This window comes from Molossus molossus, unplaced genomic scaffold, assembly GCF_014108415.1.
Source record: "Molossus molossus isolate mMolMol1 unplaced genomic scaffold, mMolMol1.p scaffold_m16_p_32, whole genome shotgun sequence".
NCBI lineage: Eukaryota > Metazoa > Chordata > Mammalia > Chiroptera > Molossidae > Molossus > Molossus molossus.
In genome coordinates, this window is record NW_023425369.1 from 623,847 (window position 1) to 642,115 (window position 18,269).

At 40.1% G+C, this 18,269-nt stretch overlaps 2 protein-coding genes across 3 annotated transcripts in view; one reads left to right on the forward strand and one right to left on the reverse strand.

Moving 5' to 3' along the window:
• Positions 1 to 15,220, forward strand: part of DCLRE1C (DNA cross-link repair 1C) — a 47,577-nt gene extending 32,357 nt beyond the window's left edge. For both annotated transcript variants that reach the window (XM_036281187.1, XM_036281188.1), the window contains 3 exons: positions 4,492 to 4,580; positions 5,662 to 5,756; positions 13,626 to 15,220. In XM_036281187.1, the coding sequence (XP_036137080.1) occupies positions 4,492 to 4,580; positions 5,662 to 5,756; positions 13,626 to 14,530 (1,089 nt within the window). In that variant the 3' untranslated portion in view covers positions 14,531 to 15,220. The remainder of the gene's footprint in view (positions 1 to 4,491; positions 4,581 to 5,661; positions 5,757 to 13,625) is intronic.
• SUV39H2 (suppressor of variegation 3-9 homolog 2) overlaps positions 7,339 to 18,269 on the reverse strand; it is a 40,696-nt gene continuing 29,765 nt past the window's right edge. Inside the window, exon 8 of the transcript XR_004961972.1 lies at positions 7,339 to 7,357. The gene's annotated coding sequence lies outside the window, so the exon portion shown is untranslated. The remainder of the gene's footprint in view (positions 7,358 to 18,269) is intronic.

Sequence of the window (18,269 nt, forward strand, 5' to 3'; positions counted from 1 at the left end):
TTCTGTTTGGGTGATCTGTCTAGAATTGTCAATGGAGTATTAGGTCCCCAACTGTGATTGTGTTTTTGTCATATTCTCCCTTTAGTTCTTGTAGTACTTGCTTTATATATTTTGCTGCTACCTGATTGGGTGCATATATATTAAGAAGTGTTATGTTTTCTTGATATAGTGTCCCTTTTATCATTATAAATTGTCTATTTTTGTCTTATCTTTAAATGTGTTTTGCCATAAATAAGTATGACTACACTTGCTTTTCTGTGGATGTTATTTGCTTGGAGAATCACCTTCCACCCTTTTACTTTGAATCCAACTTTGTCTTTGCAGCTTAGTTGTGTCTCCTGAAGGCAGCATACGATTGGGTTTTGTTTTTTAATCCACTCTGCTACTCTGTGCCTCTTTATTGCTGAATTCAGTCCATTTACATTTAGGGTAATATTATTTATTTTTTATAATTTTTCTTTATTGATTTTAGAGAGTAAGGGAGAGGGAGAGAGATAGAGACATCAATGAGAAAGAACATCGATTGGCTGCCTCCTGCATGCCCTTCACTGGGGATCAGGCCCACAACCTGGGCATGTGCCTGGACTGGAATTTGAACTGGCGACCTCTTGGTTCATGGGTTGACGCTCAACCACTGAGCCATACTGGCTGGGATAGGGTAATTATTGATGTATGAGGATTTTCTATAGCCATTTTACCTTTTGCTTTCTGGTAGCTCTGTGCCTCCATAGGTTCTTTTCCTTCGTGTTTCTGTCTGTTGTTTTTGTTTAGTGGTGTTACATACTTCTTTCTGTTTCCTCTTTTTTTAAGCTATTTCTCGGTTTGGGGCTTTTTGTGTGTGTTTACCATTAGGTTTATGAAAAAGAAAGTTTCATATATACTGTAGTCCTTTTTCTTTTCTTTTTTTTATCCTCACCTGAGGATATTTTTCCATTTTTTGTTCAGATAGAGTGGGAGTGGGAGCGAGAGAGAGGAAGAGAGAAAGAAACACCGACGTGAAAGGGACGCATCAAGTGGCTGCCTCCCACATGACCCAACCAGGGCCAGGGACAAACTGCAACCGAGGTATGTGTCCTTAGCGGGAACTGAACCCAGGTCTCTCTGGACCAGGGGCCGACGCTCTAACCACTGAGCAAAACTGGCCAGGGCTGTAGTCTTTTTTTTTTTTAATGCATCTGATCTCCACCCTCCTTTGCAAATTCAGACCTTTACCCTCTCCCATTTTATGTTTTTCAAAATTATCCGTTTATGCTGTAAGTTTGTTGTTGACCTTACTCGTAGTTTTGTGACCTTTTGTTCTTTGTTTCGAGTAGAATAACCCCCTTGAGTATTCTCTGCAATGTAGGTCTTCTGGTGATAAATTCCCTCAGCTGCTGTATGTCTGGAAGTCTTTATTTCTCCTTCATAATTAAAGGGTAATTTTGTGCCCTGGCCAGTTTGGCTCAGCAGTTAGAGCATTGGCACGAAGACCAGAGTCGTGGATTTGATTCCCGTCAATGGCATGTACCTCTGTTGCAGTTCAGTCCCTGGCTCCAGTAGGGGTCGTGTGGGAGGCAACCAGTTGATGTGTCTCCCTCACTCCCACTCTATCTAAAGATAAATGGAAAAATATCCTCAGGTGAGGATTTAAAAAAACAAGTAAATAAATAAAGGGTAACTTTGCTGGATATATTATTCTTGGCTGGTAGATTCTCTCAGTAGTTTAAATATTTGATTCTATTCTCTTCAGACTTATAGAGTTTCTGCTGAGAAGTCCCATGATAACCTAATGGGCTTTCCTTTATAGGTTAACTTTCTCCTTTTCCCTGGCTGCCTTAAGACTTGTCAATAATTTTTGACAGTTTAACACAATTTGCCTTCGAGAAGGCCTCTTTGGATTGAGGTAACTAGGTGTTCTGTTTGTTTCTTGGATTTGAGGATCTAGTTTTTTCCATAGGTTTGGGAAGTTCTCATCAACTACAGTATTTGTATTGTATAGGCTCTGTTTCTTTTTCCCTCTCTTTGTTCTTCTTCTGGTATGCCTATTATTCTTTTATTATTGTTAATCCTCACCCAAAGATATTTTTTCTATTGCTTTTAGAGAGAGTGGAGGGGAGAGAGGGCACATGAGAGAGAGGAAGAGAACAAGAAAGAGAAACATCAATAAGAGAGACACATTGATTAGTTGCCTCCTGCACACACCCTGATTGGGGCTGGGGATCAAACCTGCAACCCAACCCAGCTGGTGTGGCTCAGTGGATTAGGTATCATCCCATGGACTGAGAGATCCTGGTTCGATTCCTAGTCAGGGCATATTCCCAGGTTGTGGGCTCCATCCCCAATAGGAGGTGTGCAGGAGGCAGCTGATCATTGTTTCTCTCTCTAATGGATGGTTCTCTTTCTCTCCCTCCTCCTTCTCTCTTAAAAAAACAATCAATAAAAACATATTAAAAACATAAAATAAAACCTGCGACCCAGGTACATGCCCTTGACTGGGAATTGAACCTGTGACCATTTGGTGCACAGGTTGACACTCTGACCACTGAGCAACACTGCTCAGTGCCTATTATTTTTATATTGTTTTTTCTAATGGAGTCAGATAGTCCTTATAGAATTCCTTCATTTTTTGTTTTTAATGCTCGAGTCTCTCTCTTCTTCCCTCTGTCATTTCTAGATGTCTATCTTTGATATCACTAATTCTTTCCTCCAATTGGTCAGCTCTATTTCCTATGCTTGCTAGTTTATTCTTGGTCTCTTTTATTGAGTTCTTCATCTCCAGAATTTGTTCTGTTCTTTTTTAAGGTTTCAGTCTCTTTGGTAAAGTACTCGTTTTGTTCATTAATTTGTTTTCTGCATGCATTAAATTGTATTTTTTTTGCATGCCATTGTATTTTCAGAACTGCAACATTGAGTTATATCACATATTGACTTGTGTGCAAGTTTGCTTTCTGGAGATTTTTAAATCCTCACCTGAGGACATTTTTCCATTTTTTGTTCAGATAGAGTGGGACAGAGAGGGAAGGAGGGAGGGAGGGAAGGAGGGAGAAAGAAAGAGAGGGAGAGGGAGAAAGAGAAACATCGATGCGAAAGGGACACATCAAGTGGCCGCCACCCACACAACCCAACCAGGGCCGGGGACAAACTGCAACTGAGGTATGCGCCCCCAGAGGCAACAGAACCCAGGTCTCTCTGGACCGCAGGCCGACGCTCCAACCACTGAGCCAAACCGGCCAGGGCACTTTCTGGAGATTTTTCATTTTCTTTCTGAGCTGCCTCGCTAGCTTGGTTATACATGGTATTTGATGGGTTCATTCTCTGTCTAGGCATCTATGTATGAGTGGCGCATCTCTCTCAGTTTAATACAAAGAGGTCTTTCTCTTATTGGCCAGTAGGTGGCAGTGAATCTCAAATTCTTTAGCTCTGAAATTCCAGTGCTGACTCCTGTAGTGTCTCTGGCTATCATCAGGGTAGCTGCAATGTGTGGAGGTGGGGTAGGCTGGTGGAACCAGCCACCTTCTTTGTTTTGCCCTCCTGGTAATAGCAACCTTGGACCTTTGTGCCCCAGCTGGGGCCCAGTCACAGAGTACACCCTCTGCTCAGGGGAAATAGTGATTCTGTAATACCAGTTCTTGGGTTTGCAGATATGCTCTGCAACTCAACACCAAGTGAAGGGAGGAGAGTTCTGGGAGGCTACAGGGCGGCAGGGCTCAGTGGCTTTGTCTGAATGCTGACCACCTGACAGACACGGCAGCACCTGCGCTGTGCCCTTCCCAGGTCTCTGGGCTCGGCCACAGCTTGTGCTGCTCACCCCTGTGGAATGCCCATCAAATCTCTCTGTTTCTCCCAGCTAAAGCCACAACCAGATTCCTCCTGTCTCAGGACAGAGCCCCGCTAGGAGTTCCCTGCTGCAGGCCTGCGTCTGAGCTTTCCTCCCTTCTTGTCTCTCCTGTTTGTTCCCACTTGCCCACCCTTAGATGCTTCAATACAGGAACTTTTCAGGTGTGCCTCTATGTTGAGCAGGAATCCTTTGTTGAGTTGTAGCTGTTCAAATGACCAAGGGGATCTCTCACTGCTGCCATTCCTCTGATTCAAGAAGTATAATTCTAAGATATTGTTTTCTTATGTATATTAAGTACTCAACTAAATCTAACATACGGGGGGGGGGGGGTATGTGTTAAATATGAATGGCTGACCTTAGATGACAAAGGTCGTATGAACATGTAATCTTTGAATCCCATTGACCAGTGATTTCTGTCCTTACTGTGGAACAGAACCACTTGGAGAATACAGTCCCGGCCCCACTGCAGCCTAGTGTTAAAGGATCCTTGGGGCGAGGCCTATGCATTGGATATTTTTCCCTAAGAGGTCCGTAGGTGAACCCCATTTGCAGCAAGCATTGAGAACCACAGCCATGATTTTTCTACTTCTTTCTCCAGCCCCCATTTATTTGCCTCTCACACTCAGATATTTCACTATTGAGATAATTGATCCATTTTATTTTCCTTCTTCTAGATTACAGATTTCTTGAGCTACATCTGCCCTGTGAATGCACATCCAAATGTCATTCCAGTGGGTACAACTGTGGATAAAGTTACAGAAATGTAAGTTGTTGCAACTAGTGGAACTTGAGTTATTGAACGGGATGGATCCAGAAAATAGTTTCCAGCCTGAGAACAGGGGCAAGGGCTTAAAGTGGATGGGGCTGTGAAAGAGTTTCTGGGTGGGAACATAATGGCTTTCTTTAGGTAGGCATGTTATATATAGTCCTAAAGGCTTCTGGGACTCTGACATAAGGAAGCAGTTGGCAATTAGACCCTCGAAAAAGAGCAGGACACCCTCAAATCTTATTTCTGTGCCCTTTTTTATTTCATCTTCACTGGATCTTAGCTTTCAGCAGTTCTCAACCTGTGGGTCACAGCCCCTTTGGGGGTCGAACGACCCTTTCACAGGGGTCGCCTAAGAACATCGGAAATACATCCAATGGTAATTCATAACAGTAGCAAAATTACAGTTATGAAATAGCAACGAAAATTATTTTATGGTTGGGGGTCACCACAACATGAGGAACTGTATTAAAGGGTCGCAGCATTAGGAAGGTTGAGAACCATTGCTCTAGAAGGAAGTGATCAAATCTGTGGGATTTTTGCAAAAGATAAGTCAACAGGGAAGTGGAAAAAGCTAGCTATATTGTATTCTCTGAATGCCGGGTGTCACTGTACTGTTTTAGAATAGGGACCTGATTTTCTGCAGTGCAAGAGCAGATACGAGTTTTGCTTTCCCTCGATCCTACAATTAAATAGCTACCCACCAGGTTTTTTTAGTATTTTATTATATTGAAGTGATTTTTAACTATTAAACATTACATTTAAAAAAATTAATTTTAGAGAGAGAGGGAAAGAAACATCAATGTGAGAAAGAAACATAAGTTGGTTGTCTCCTGTACGTGCCTTAACCAGGGATTGAATCTGAAACCTGGGTAATGTGACCTGACTGGGAATCGAACCATACCCCTTTGGTGTGTGAGGTGATACCCAACTGAGCCACACCAGACAGGGCTGCTTTTCAGTTTTTAAAAGTAGTTATGATTTCCCTCACGGTCAAACTTTCATAATCTCTATAAATGATGCTTACATTCCAGCAAGTTTCCCAGCAGGAAAAATAAAATATTCATATTCATTTCAGCTTAAAGCCTTTATGCCGATCTTCCCAAAGCACTGAGCCAAAGTACAAACCACTCGGAAAACTGAAGAGAGCTAGAACAACTCACCTAGACTCTGGTAAGAAGACCCTGGGGTCAGAAGTATGAGTTTCCATCCGGCCAGTGTGACTCAGTGGATTGAGCGTCGTCCCATGGACTGAAAGGTCCTGGTTCGATTCCTACTCAGGGCACATGCCCAGGTTGCAGGCTCGATCCCCAGTAGGGGGTGTGTAGGAGGCAGTGGATTGATGCTTCCCTCTCTAAAAAAAAATCAATAAAAACATATTTTAAGAAAAATAAATATGGGTTTCCTGCAAGACTGCTCTTCAGGGTGCTCTGACCTGCTGAAAGCTGCACTGGGTAGAGGCAGACCTGGGACTCTGTCAGACTTGTCACATGGTCTCAGGAAGAGCTGAGCCCTGTCTTCAGCCTGTATAACCAGGAGTTCCATCTTCTTGACAGGCTTAACACAAGTGCCAAAGAAAACCGTGCCTATATTGAATGTTCTCAGCTTTCTGGAAATATGTCCCATGGTTCATATAGGCCATAAGGAGAGGCTTTGCTGTTATCCTTGAACATTTCCTTCACGATACTAGAAAATGCTGATAATGGGAACTTTTCTTGCCATCATTTCCGATCAGACTAATCAGTAATGCTTATACAAATGGATTTTCCCTATACTTTCCTTCCTTCCTTTCATTTTCCAGTGACGAATGGAGGGACACTCTGAGGTGGAAATTAGAACTTCAGATTCTGAGCAAAGACCCTGCTGCTTTATGTGATTTCTTGGTTAGGACTCAATTTTCATTGCTCTGAGGGAGAGCCAGTCACTGTACCATATAGCTAATACATGACCTAAACAGTGTTAGTAGATAAAATGATGATACTGTTTATTGAACACCTACTGTATGGCAGGTGTTGTGCTGGGTCTTTTCCATATATTAGAGCTAAACCTCAAAACAAACCTATAAGTGGTATCATCCCAATTTTACCCATGAGGAAACAGAAGCTGTTGGGTGGAGTAGGTTGTTAGTTGAGGGTTTGCCTTCTCTATCCCTGCTGCCTTACTTGTTCTACTTGCTCTGTATGAGTTATTCAGAGTTGTTGAAACCTCCATTTATAATTGTGGATGTGTATTTCTCCTTGCCATTCTACCACTTTTTGCTTCACTGACTTGAAGCACTGCTATTAGGTATACACATATTTAAGATTGTTATGTCCTCTTGAGGAAAAGACTACTTTAGTTTTAGGAAGTAAATATCCCTGGTAATATTCTTAGCTTTGAGATCTACTTTATTAGCTATTAACACAGCCACCCACTCCACTTTCTTCTGGTTAGTTTTAGTATGCTATGCTTTTGTATCTCTATTTTTAACTGTCTTTATATTTAAAGTGGGTTTCTTGTTGGCAGTGCAGTTTTGGGGTCTTGCTTTTTGTATCCAATCTTATAATTTCTGCCTTTTAATTGGAGTGCTTAAACCATTTTAAATTTAATGTGATTATTGATATGCTTAGGTTTAAAGTTATCATCTTGCTATTTGTTATACCTGTTAATTTCTTCTTTCGCTTCTGCCTTCTTTTGGGTTAAATGAGTACTGATAGATTACTTTCAATCTCTTATTGGCTTATTAGCTGTAATTCTTTGTTTTATTTTAGTGGTTTATAGTATATATCTTTAACCTGTCAGAGTGAAAAGTTTAAATAGTATTACTTCAAGTATGGTGTAAGAAGCTTACAACAGTCTAGTTCCATTTCTCCCCTCCCAGTCTGTGCTAGTATTGTCATTTTACTTCTGTTATCAACTCCACAAACACATGACTTTTTTTTTTTTTTTTGCTTTAAACTGTCAATTTTAAAAACCTTTATTGAAGCATAATTTATATACCAAAATTTCACCCTTTTTAGGTGAACAATTCCATTATTGTTACTTTAACAGAGTTGTGCAACCATCACCAGTATCTAATTTCAGATATTTTCATTATTCCAAAAAGAAACTGTGCCCATTTAAAGTCACTCCCTATTACTACCTCCAGCTTTAAGCAACCACTAATTTATGGTCCGTCTGTATAGATTTACCTCTTCTGGACATTTCATTTTTAGAGAGAGGGAGAGAAACATTCGATATACCAATTGGCTACCTCCAGCAAGCCCTCTACCAACATTGAACTGAAACCCAGGCATATGTCCTGACCTGGAATCAAACCAGCAATCTTTTGGTGTATGGGACAACACCCAACTGAGCCACACCGGCCAGGGCCTAAGAGTTCTTTATATAATCTGCATATAAGTCCTTTATCAGATATGATTTGCAAAGATTATTTTCCTAGTTTCTTTTTACTTTCTTGATGGTGTCTTTTGAAATACAAGACTTTAAATTTGATTAAGTCCAATTTATCTATTTTTTCTTTCATTGCTTGTGCTTTTGATGTCATATCTAAGAAACTGTTGCTTAATCCAAAATCATGACGATTTACTCTCATGTTTTAGCATTTTGGGGGATCAGTTTTGATTTTCTTCCATAGTATAAGTTGTATTTTCACACCTTTCTGCATGCCTGATACATTTTTATTGGATGCCATACATTCTGAACTTGACCTTAAGTTCTGTATAATTTTGGATTTCTAAAACCATTTTTTTGTTTTTTAATCCTCACCCAAGGACATTTTTCCATTTTTTGTTAAGATAGAGCGGGAGGGAGAGAGGAGAGAAACATCGATGTGAAAGGGACACATCAAGTGGCGGCTGCGACCCACACGACCCAACCAGGGCCGGGGACAAACTGCAACCGAAGTACATGCCCTTAGCGGGAACCGAACCCGGGTCTCTCTGGCCTGCAGGCCGACGCTCTAACCGCTGAGCCAAACTGGCTAGGGCTCTAAAAACATTCTTGAGCTTTGTTGTGGCATGTGGTTAAGTGACTTGTAAAGTTTGCTCCTTTCGTGTATTATCTTTGTAAAACAGGAACATAGCAGCATTTAGTCTAGAATTGATTTTCCCCACTACTGAGGTAAGGCCTTCAGTATTCTTACAGTAAAACACCCTGTAAATTATGGTGTTCTACTCTGGCTGTTGGGGGTAGGCTCTGTTCCTAGCACTGTGTGCATTCTGAGTACCGTTTCCCTTCATTCTTCCCTGGGCCTCGGGGTATGTGCGCATCACAAGCATGCACTGACCAGGATGCTGAGTACTCAGGGGCCTCTCTGCAGCTCTTGGGAGCAGCAACTTGACTGCTTTCTCTGGAAACTCCAGCCACCTTGGCTTCCTCAGATTCCCAGTTATAGCTCCTCAACTCAGGGGTGCTGAAGGTCTCTACCTACGTGTCCCCTTTTGCCTGGAAACCAGTAAGCTGGGGCAAGCTTAGAGCTCACTTTTCACATTTCTCAGGTATCACTCCTTCATTGCCTGATGTCCAATTTCTTTAGAGCCTTTCTTATATTTTGTCTTTTTAGTTGTTTCAGGTGAGAGGTTCAATCTAGCCTGTTTATTTTCTTGGCTGGAAGTAGAAATCTTTAAAAAAATTTTGTGAACTTAATTTGAATCTTTTATGCACTTACCAGACCATTTTGATTGGGCCAGCAGTGTAAGAGTTTTTGAATTATTATTCATTTCCATTTTGTTTTTGCCTTTTCATTAACTTTGCTTTTGTTCTTTCTAGATTCCTTAGTCCTTTTACTCCTTATTAATATAGCTTTTGAGTTATTTGTACAGGTATAGATCTTTCCACAATCCTTTGGTGGCAGTCTCTCTAGATATTTTTAGAAGAATATTGTGAGTCCTAGGTATCATGTTTATTTTATAATTCTTATTCTTTTCTGTGCTTTAAGGTCTCTGTGGTGATCTCTACCAGTGTGCTGAACAGTCTGTCAGGTTCTTTAGTTCCTAACATGTTCTCTTGATGCAAGTCAATATGTAAGTGGCATTAAATCAGTTGCTTTAAGACGTGTTATTCCTGTGTTAGAATCTGAGAGGCAAGTACAGAGGTCATTCTTCTCCTTGTACTAATTTAATAGTTTACTATTATAATTATCCCCATAGACCAATATTTTAAAATCACCGTTTCTGTTCTTCTCATAATAGTAGTACATACTCACTGTAGATAATTTAGAAGTTATGTAGAACCTAACTCTAAATAAGCATTTCAGTGTATTTTATTTTTTCCTTATTCATTTCCACCGAACTCAAAGGGGGTGGATAATGAAAATGTTTAAAAAGCAACATTTTGTAGGCATTAACAAGAACAATTGTAACTGTAGTGCAAGACTGATGCCTGAAAAGTTCTCCAGTGTGTAAGACTTTTATGTTAATCCTCACCTGAGGACATTTCTTCCATTGATTTTTTTTTTTTTTTTAGAGAGTGGGAGGGAAGAGAAAGAGACACATCAATTGGTTGCCTCCTGCACATGCCTCAACGGGAGATCGAACCTACAACCCAAGTATGTGCCAATGCTGTACCCACTGAGCCGCACCAGTCAGGGCCAGTGTGTAAGACTCTTAGTTGTTGGATTGTAGAGAGGTGGACAGAGAAGTGGGAGAAAGGAGCAGGAAGGACATTTTGGGGTTTACAGTAACTTGTGTGAGAGTATTGTAGTATAATAAATATAAGACTATATAGTTGTATACAGGCTGAATAGCAGCTTGGATCACTGTATATGCATGCACACACAAACTTATTGGAAAAATTTGTTATTAAAAATGACAATTTAATGGCTGTATACTTTGCATTATGACTAGATAATGGCATATTTAGGTTATTTCTAACTTCAGTTTTGCAGATAATATTGCGATGAACAACACTGCGTTAAGTCTGTTTTCTCATTGTATTGGGTTACATTTTAGAAATTTAAGTATATGTATGTTGATGGGTGATATCTATGAATTATTTGACATGTTTCCCTTTTAAAACTGGGTTACAGTATATCACGTTGTAAACACCATTAAGGATTTTAACGCTTTCATATTTATTGTGATATTTTTCTGTGATATATCTTTCCATTTTCATATAGAGACGTTTATTCTGTTAAAACAATATGAATTTAATGTCAGAATAAATTTCTAATAGTATAGAAACTACTTGTTTCAGATGCATACAGGTGAGTTAATGTGAAAATGTTTTACAGTTGAAACATACTATGATGCTGGTATACTGACAGATGCAGAAGAACATGAAACAGTCCAACTTAGAGGTGATACAAAAACATTTCATATAAAGACATCTTTTGCACAGTGGCAGAAGAGAGCTAAAACAAATGTATAATCCAGAGCTTGAAATAAAGCCAGGCCTTATAGACTGTGATGATTCCAAATACAGTAGCTAGATATTCAATCACCTTAAATCCTTTACAAAAGGATAAGATAAATGCTTCATAACAGAACACAGAACTTTAGGAATTGGGTTTGATACCTGGCTCTGCCTATCTGGTTTTATTACCATTTTAAAGGTTTTTAATTGATTTTTAGAGTGAGGGAGTGAAACATCGTTTGGCTACCTCCTGAATGTGCCCTGACCAGGAATAGAACTGACAACCTTTCAGTGCATGGGACAATGCCCAACCAACTGAGCCACATCAGCCAGGGCACCTTTGTAGTTTTTTGACCTACACCTTATCACATGCCTTCTGTGGGCCTGTCTCCTCATTGGTAATGGGAGCTGCATAATGGTCTCTATTTTTTTCTTATCCTTGCCCGAGGACATTTTTCCATTTTTTTGTTCAGATAGAGTGGGAGGGAAAGAGAGGAAGAGAGAGAGAAACATCGATGTGAGAAGGTCACATCAAGTGGCTGCTACCCGCACAACCCAACCAGGGCCAGGGACAAACTGCAACCAAGATACGTGCCCTTAGCGGGAACTGAACCCAACGCTCTAACACTGAGCCAAACCAGCCAGGGCAGTCTCTATCTTTTTAATGGCTTCTGGGAAAATATAAATTAACTAATTACCTACTACTTAAAAAGATACCAGATTCAGCACTAGAACAAAAAACAGTCTCATGAGCATTTTAATTTCCTTAGGTTACATTCTGTTACAGCAGTGGTTCTCAACCTTCCTAATGCCATGACCCTTTAATACAGTTCCTCATGTTGTATGTGGGCATACCCGCCTGGAGACAGAAGAGCGGTGTTTTGGTTTCTAATACCATCAGAAATATATGTTTTCCGTTGGTCTTAAGCGACCCCTGTGAAAGGGTCGTTTGACCCCCAGGTTGAGAACCGTTGTATTACAGAGCAGTAAAATACTTGTTTTCCTAGTTCCAAGCCTTATTATTTTATGTAAATTTCATATAACATACAAATTTTATTCTTCAAATAAGGGTTCCTCGTTTTAAGAATTTAAGTGGATTGGGCTATTGGACTCACTACATACTAATGCAACATGCTTAGAATATCACTAGAATAAATTTTGTTGCCCAGCTGGTGTGGTTGAGCATCAACCCATGCACCAAGAGGTCGCCAGTTCAATTCCCAGTCCGGGCACATGCCCAGGTTGTGGGCCTGATACCCAGTAGGGTACATGCAAGAGGTGGCCAATCGCTGTTCTCTCTATCCCTTCCTCTCTCTAAAATCAATAAAGAAAAAAAAAATTTAAAAAATTTTTGTTGTTGACTTAGTTCTTGACAGTACATGCAGTTAATTTAGTATTTTGGTTAAAGTTGATCTAATCTGTGTATTCCCCCCCAATATCTGTCACAGCCTTGTGAACTAACCAGCTCTGGTTGCTATAACGAATACCACTGATTAGGTGACTTAACTAATAGACATTTACTGCTCACAGTTCTGGAGGTCGGGATGTCCAAGATTAAGGTGCTGGCGGATTCAGTTCGTGAGGGCTCTCTTCCTGGCTTGTAGACAGCTGCCTTCTTACTGTGTGCTCACAGGCCTTTTCTTTGTGCATGGGCATTGAGAAATCTGTCTTCCTCTTTTTAGAAGGAGCTCTTCTAAACCTAATTATCTTCTGAAGGTCCCCACTCCAAATACCTTCACATTGGGGTTAGAGCTTCAAATTATAAACTCTGGGAGGACACAGACATTCAGCTCAATAAGCACAAAGTAGGTATCAAAATATGTATAGAAGGAAAACTCTAGAAAACAATTAACTGCCATTATATTAAATCAGTCAACATGCTCTGGCTGATTTGGCTCAGCGGTGAAAAGCATCAGACAAAGTCAAGGGCACATGTGGGAGGCAACCAATCAATGTGTCTCTCTCTCTCCTTCCCACTCTATTAAAAAAAAATCAGTCAACTTGAGCATCTAGTATTTGTAAACCTCTTCTAGTCTGAGTGGTTCACAAACCTGGCTAAGAAAAGAATCAGCTGTGGAACTTCAAAAATATAAAACAATCAAATTATTGGGTCCTACCCTAAGGGATTCAGTAGGCCTGGAAGAAGATACAGAAAGCTGTATTTTTGTTTTTCTTTTGCATTTATCTTCAGATAGAGTGGAAGGGAGAGAGAAACATCGATGTGAGAGAGACACATCGACTGGTTGCTACCCATACGACCCCAACCGGGGCCGGGGACGAACTGCAACCACGGCACATGCCTTTAGCAGGAACCAAACCCGGGCCTCTCTGGTCCAGGGGCCAATGCTCTAACCACTGAGCAAAACCAGCCAGGGTGAAAGCTGTGTTTTTAAAAAAAAATACTCTCCAGATGATAATGATTAAGCGGGTTTGAGAACCACTAATATAGGTATTATGGCCTTAATTTGGGGAACACAGGTCTATAGTATCAGCTCATTATCTGACATAAGTTAAAGAGCGGTAAATTGTTCAGAACATCCCAACAATAAACGGCCCTTTAATTGCTCTTGGAAGAGTTAACTCCCTATTATTTGCAATTCCATGAATTAAAAAACATAGCTAAATGCTACAAATTGGACTTTTAATTAAAACACAAATTGCCTCCCTTTGCATTTTGTTTCTTATAAACCTGTTTTGTTTGTCCCCCAGAGGAGGAGGAGGAGGATGACCTCTTTGATGATCCTCTGCCAGTACCTTTAAGGCACAAAGTTCCAAACCAGCAGACTCTTCACCCTAAAGTATTTCCAATGACGGCAGTATCACAAAACCAGCCTGAAAAACTAGGACAAAGCACAGGATGCATCAAAGCAGAGAGCATGAAAACCTCTCTTTGGGCAAACTTTATAGATTGTGAAGAATCCAACAGTGAAAGTGAAGAAGAATTACAAATCCCAGCTTCATTTCAAGGAGATCCGAGTCCTCTCACACATCACCAGCAAAAGGCTGATGCAGAAGTACCACAGTGGGACGTATTCTTTAAAAGAAATGATAACACCACAGATGACGGTTTGGAAAACTTCCCTTCCTCCACAGGGGGCTCTCAGTCACCACAGCTTTCCAGTGACTCTGATGGCGAGTCAACTCACATCTCTTCTCAGAATTCCTCTCAGTCCACACACATCTCAGAACAAGGAAGTCAAGGCTGGGACAGCCAGTCTGACACTATTTTGTTATCTTCCCAAGAGAGAAATAGTGGGGATATGACTTCCTTGAACAAAGGTGGCTATAGACCAAAAATCAAAGAGAATCTTCCTGCCTCTCAGACAGAAAAAAATATACTTTTCCCAAAGAACACTTACTCTGAAGATGTAAATGTAGTCTCTAATGTTGGAGAACCAACTACTGTGAATAGTGGGAAACACATACCTCAGGAAAGAAAGTTGCTAACTCTTAGCACCAATGCAGATTCACAGAGCTCCTCTGATTTTGAAATTCCCGCAACTCCAGAAGCTGAGCTACCTCAACAAGAGCATTTACAGTATTTATATGAGAAGCTAGCAACAGGTAATGATATAGTACTTGAGAAGAGAAAAAGCTCACTGTTAGATATTTAGAAATTCATTCTAGAGCCACCACTAAAAAAACCTATACAAAGAGGTAATAGTCAAAATCATAATAAAGAGGTTAAGTAGTCAAAGATCTTAATAAATTTAAATGCTCATATAACCTAAATGGAGACCGTAAAGGGGAAACAGGAACAAAAAAAGATAGAGGGGAAAAAAAAAGAAAACAAACAAGATATGGTAGGACTAAATACAAACAGATCAATAATTAAATGAAAATGGTCTAAACACAACAATGAAAAGATACGAAAAATAAAATGACCCAGCTATATGCTGTCTATAAGCAACTCACTTCTTCACATGATATAGGTTAGTTAAAAGTAAAAGGATAAAGACGATACACCATGTAACACTACTTAAGAGACAGATTGAATGGCTATAAAAGGTGCAGTTTACCAAGAATATACAATTTTAAATGTGCGTCTTTAACAGCAGCGTCAAAATATACAGGCATACCTCAGAGATATTGCAGGTTTACTTCTAGACCACTGCAACAATGCAAAAATCACAAAGCAGGTCACATGAATTTTTTGGTTTCCCAATGCACATAAAAGTTGTTTACATTCTATTAAGTATGCAATACCATTATGTCAAAAAAACAAAAACAAAAACCCAGCATACCTTACTTTGAAAATACTTTGTTGCCCTGGCTGGTTTGGCTCAGCCGCTTAGAACATTGGCCTGTGCACCAAAGGGTCATGGGTTCGATTCCAATCAAGGGCACATACCTGGGTTGCAGGTTCAATCCCCAGCCAGGTTAGGGTCTTGCAGGAGGCAACCAATCAACGTCTCTGTCTCACATGGATGTTTCTCCTTCCCTCTCTCTAAAAAGCAATGGAAAAATATATTCTCGGGTGAGGATTAACAAAAAATAAGTAAAAATAAAAATACTTTGCTAAAAAATGCTGACCATCATCTGAGCCTTCAGCAAGTTGTAACCCTTTTGCCTTGAAAATGAGAATGTACTATCCATGAAGTGCAGTAAAACGAGGTATGCCGTGTACAAAGCACAAACAACTGAAAGACAACAACCTAATGTATGATGACAGCCAAAACTTGAGCATTCCTCTCACAGTAACAATTAGCTTACAGTAAATCAGCAAGGACAGAGAAGACATGAATAAAATATTCATGTTAATAACATGAATAACCCATGAACCAAATGGATCTGATATTCCATCCAACAACAGAATACATGCTTTTCAAGAGCGCATGGGACATTCACCAAGACAGACCATATCCTGGGTCATAAAAATACTTCAAATTGAAAAGAATAAACTTGGACCTATTACTATAAACTGATGGCTATAGGAAAAGTCAGCCCCCTAGTTACCTCAAAAGATGTTACACCACTTAAGAACGTTGGTGTGAATATGGTGGTAAAATTAAAACTAGAAAAACTAGGACCTAAAAGAAATAATTAAATGGCAAAAATATGTGTGTCATTCTGAGTCATTCAATATTTCTAAAGTCCATCAACAGGATATGCTTTTGCACAGTTATATATGTGTACTTAATAAATTTTTATTAACATTAATAAGCACTTTGGTATGCTAACATTTTGTAGATGAGGGCAGCAAGAGCAGAGATTTCACTTAAAATGAAGTGGAGTCTCTAAAACCATTTGTAGGTCAGTTCACTAACAATGATATGCATTATTACCATACTGCAAGGTAATTAGACAAGTATTATATCCACAAGACTTAGAGTTAGTGGGAGAAGAAAATAAATTTGGTACTCAAAGGAAGCAATGCCAAGAGGAACCAGGAAGTCAGCCCTCACTTCTCCAGAAGGGTGTGTGTTGGGAGGACAAATTTGCCTATCCATTTACATGGTGGGGGTGGGGGGGCAGTGGACAGTGACACCTAGACTTCACATTTTAGCTAAGCAACCGGCACAAGAGGAGGGATGAGGAGAAGAAACTAACATGGTTATAAAGGGATAGGGCTGAGAGTAAGGGCCCGGTCATTTCTGATTGGTCTTTGAGGACATGTTGGGTCACAATTTTAGGTAAGAGTCTCTAAATTACTCAACAGTAAACTTTATTAACATGTACACCAATTGGGAATGGTCTGAGCATAGTAAGGTACCTGGGGAAAAGTAATAAAAGGAAGGATAAAAGGAGTTTTACAAGAACACTGACCCTTTTTTTTTTTTTAATCCTCAACTGAGGACATTTTTGACATTTTTGTTCAGATAGAGTAGGAGGGAGAGAGAGAGAGAGAGAAACATCGACGTGAAAGGGACACATCGAGTGGTTGCCACCCACACGACCCAACCAGGGCTGGGGACAAACTGCAACCCAACCAAGGTACGCGCCCCTAGCGGAAACTGAACCCAGGTCTCTCCAGACCGCAGGCCAATGTTCCAACCGCTGAGCCAAACCGGCCAGAGCCTGACCCCTTTTTTCTAGCTCAGCTGCTGCTGCTGAGTATTGGATGAAATACACTCTACAGACTTAGTATGAGGGACAGGATTAGAGTTGTCTTCATTCCATTTTGCCCACCTCCCATCTGAGAACTATTTCCTAAATTCCAAGTGAATATAAAATCTCTGAAGAGAACCAATAAAGACTGCAAATCACTGGTTGAATATTTGGTTATAACTACAACAGGCCCATTACTGAAACCCAGAGACTTCATGTTTTATTTATAGCTCTAAAAATTAGTTCTAATTCACTATCATAAATCATGTAATCAAATGTATACATTGTACATACTGACACTTAAGATTCCATCTTAATACTATAGCTTATGATCCAAGGGAGGGTTGTTCAAAACAAGCCTGTAAACATTCTTCTGAATATATAATACTGCCACATTTTCATTGTTTTATATGTGGGTCTGGAATAATAAATGCTGGCTGAATGAATTTAAAGACTAAGAGCATTAGAACAGACTTTGATCAAAACACTTGTAGTGATCACAAAAGATGTCAAAGTCAGGTTCCTACTTTGTACTTGAAGTACAGAATAATTACAGCTAATACATGTGCTTACTCTGTGATAATGCTTAACTCTTACACACTGTATATTAACTCCTTTAATCTTCACAACACCCTTTGAGGTATGTCAATAGAGTTATTAGCTAAGGCATAGACAGGTTAGTTCACATACCCAGTAAGGGTAAAGCCAGGCCCTGGCTGATTTGGTTCAGCAGTTTGAGCATCGGCCAGTAGACCAAAGGATCCTGGGTTCAATTTCCAGTGAAGGGCACATATCTGGATTGCAGGTTCAATCCTCAGCCCTGATTGGGGTCTTGCGGGAGGCAACCAATTGATGTCTCACATCAATGTTTCTTTCTCCCCCGTCCTTTCCATTCTATCTAAAAATCAATGGAAAAAATATCCTCAGGTTAAAAATTATCCAGGAAAAAAGGTGAAGCCAGGACTCAAATACAGGTAATTCAGGCCCTAAAGTCTATGTTCTTAATCACTATGCAATTAGGTCTCTCAAAAAGAGCCTAACAGTGGGCAGAATTAATTATAGTAGATAATTTGATTTATTTTTATTTTTTCTCCATTGATTTTAGAAAGAGAAGAAGGGAGAAGGAAACATCAATGAGAGAGAGAACATCGACCGGCCGCCTCCTGCATGCCCCTGACTGGGGATTTGGCCCACAACCTGGGCATGTGCCCTGACTGGGAATCGAACTGGTGACCTCTTGGTGCATGGGTCGACACTCAACCACTGAGCTATACCGGCCAGGTGCTACTTGATTTTTTACTTCAA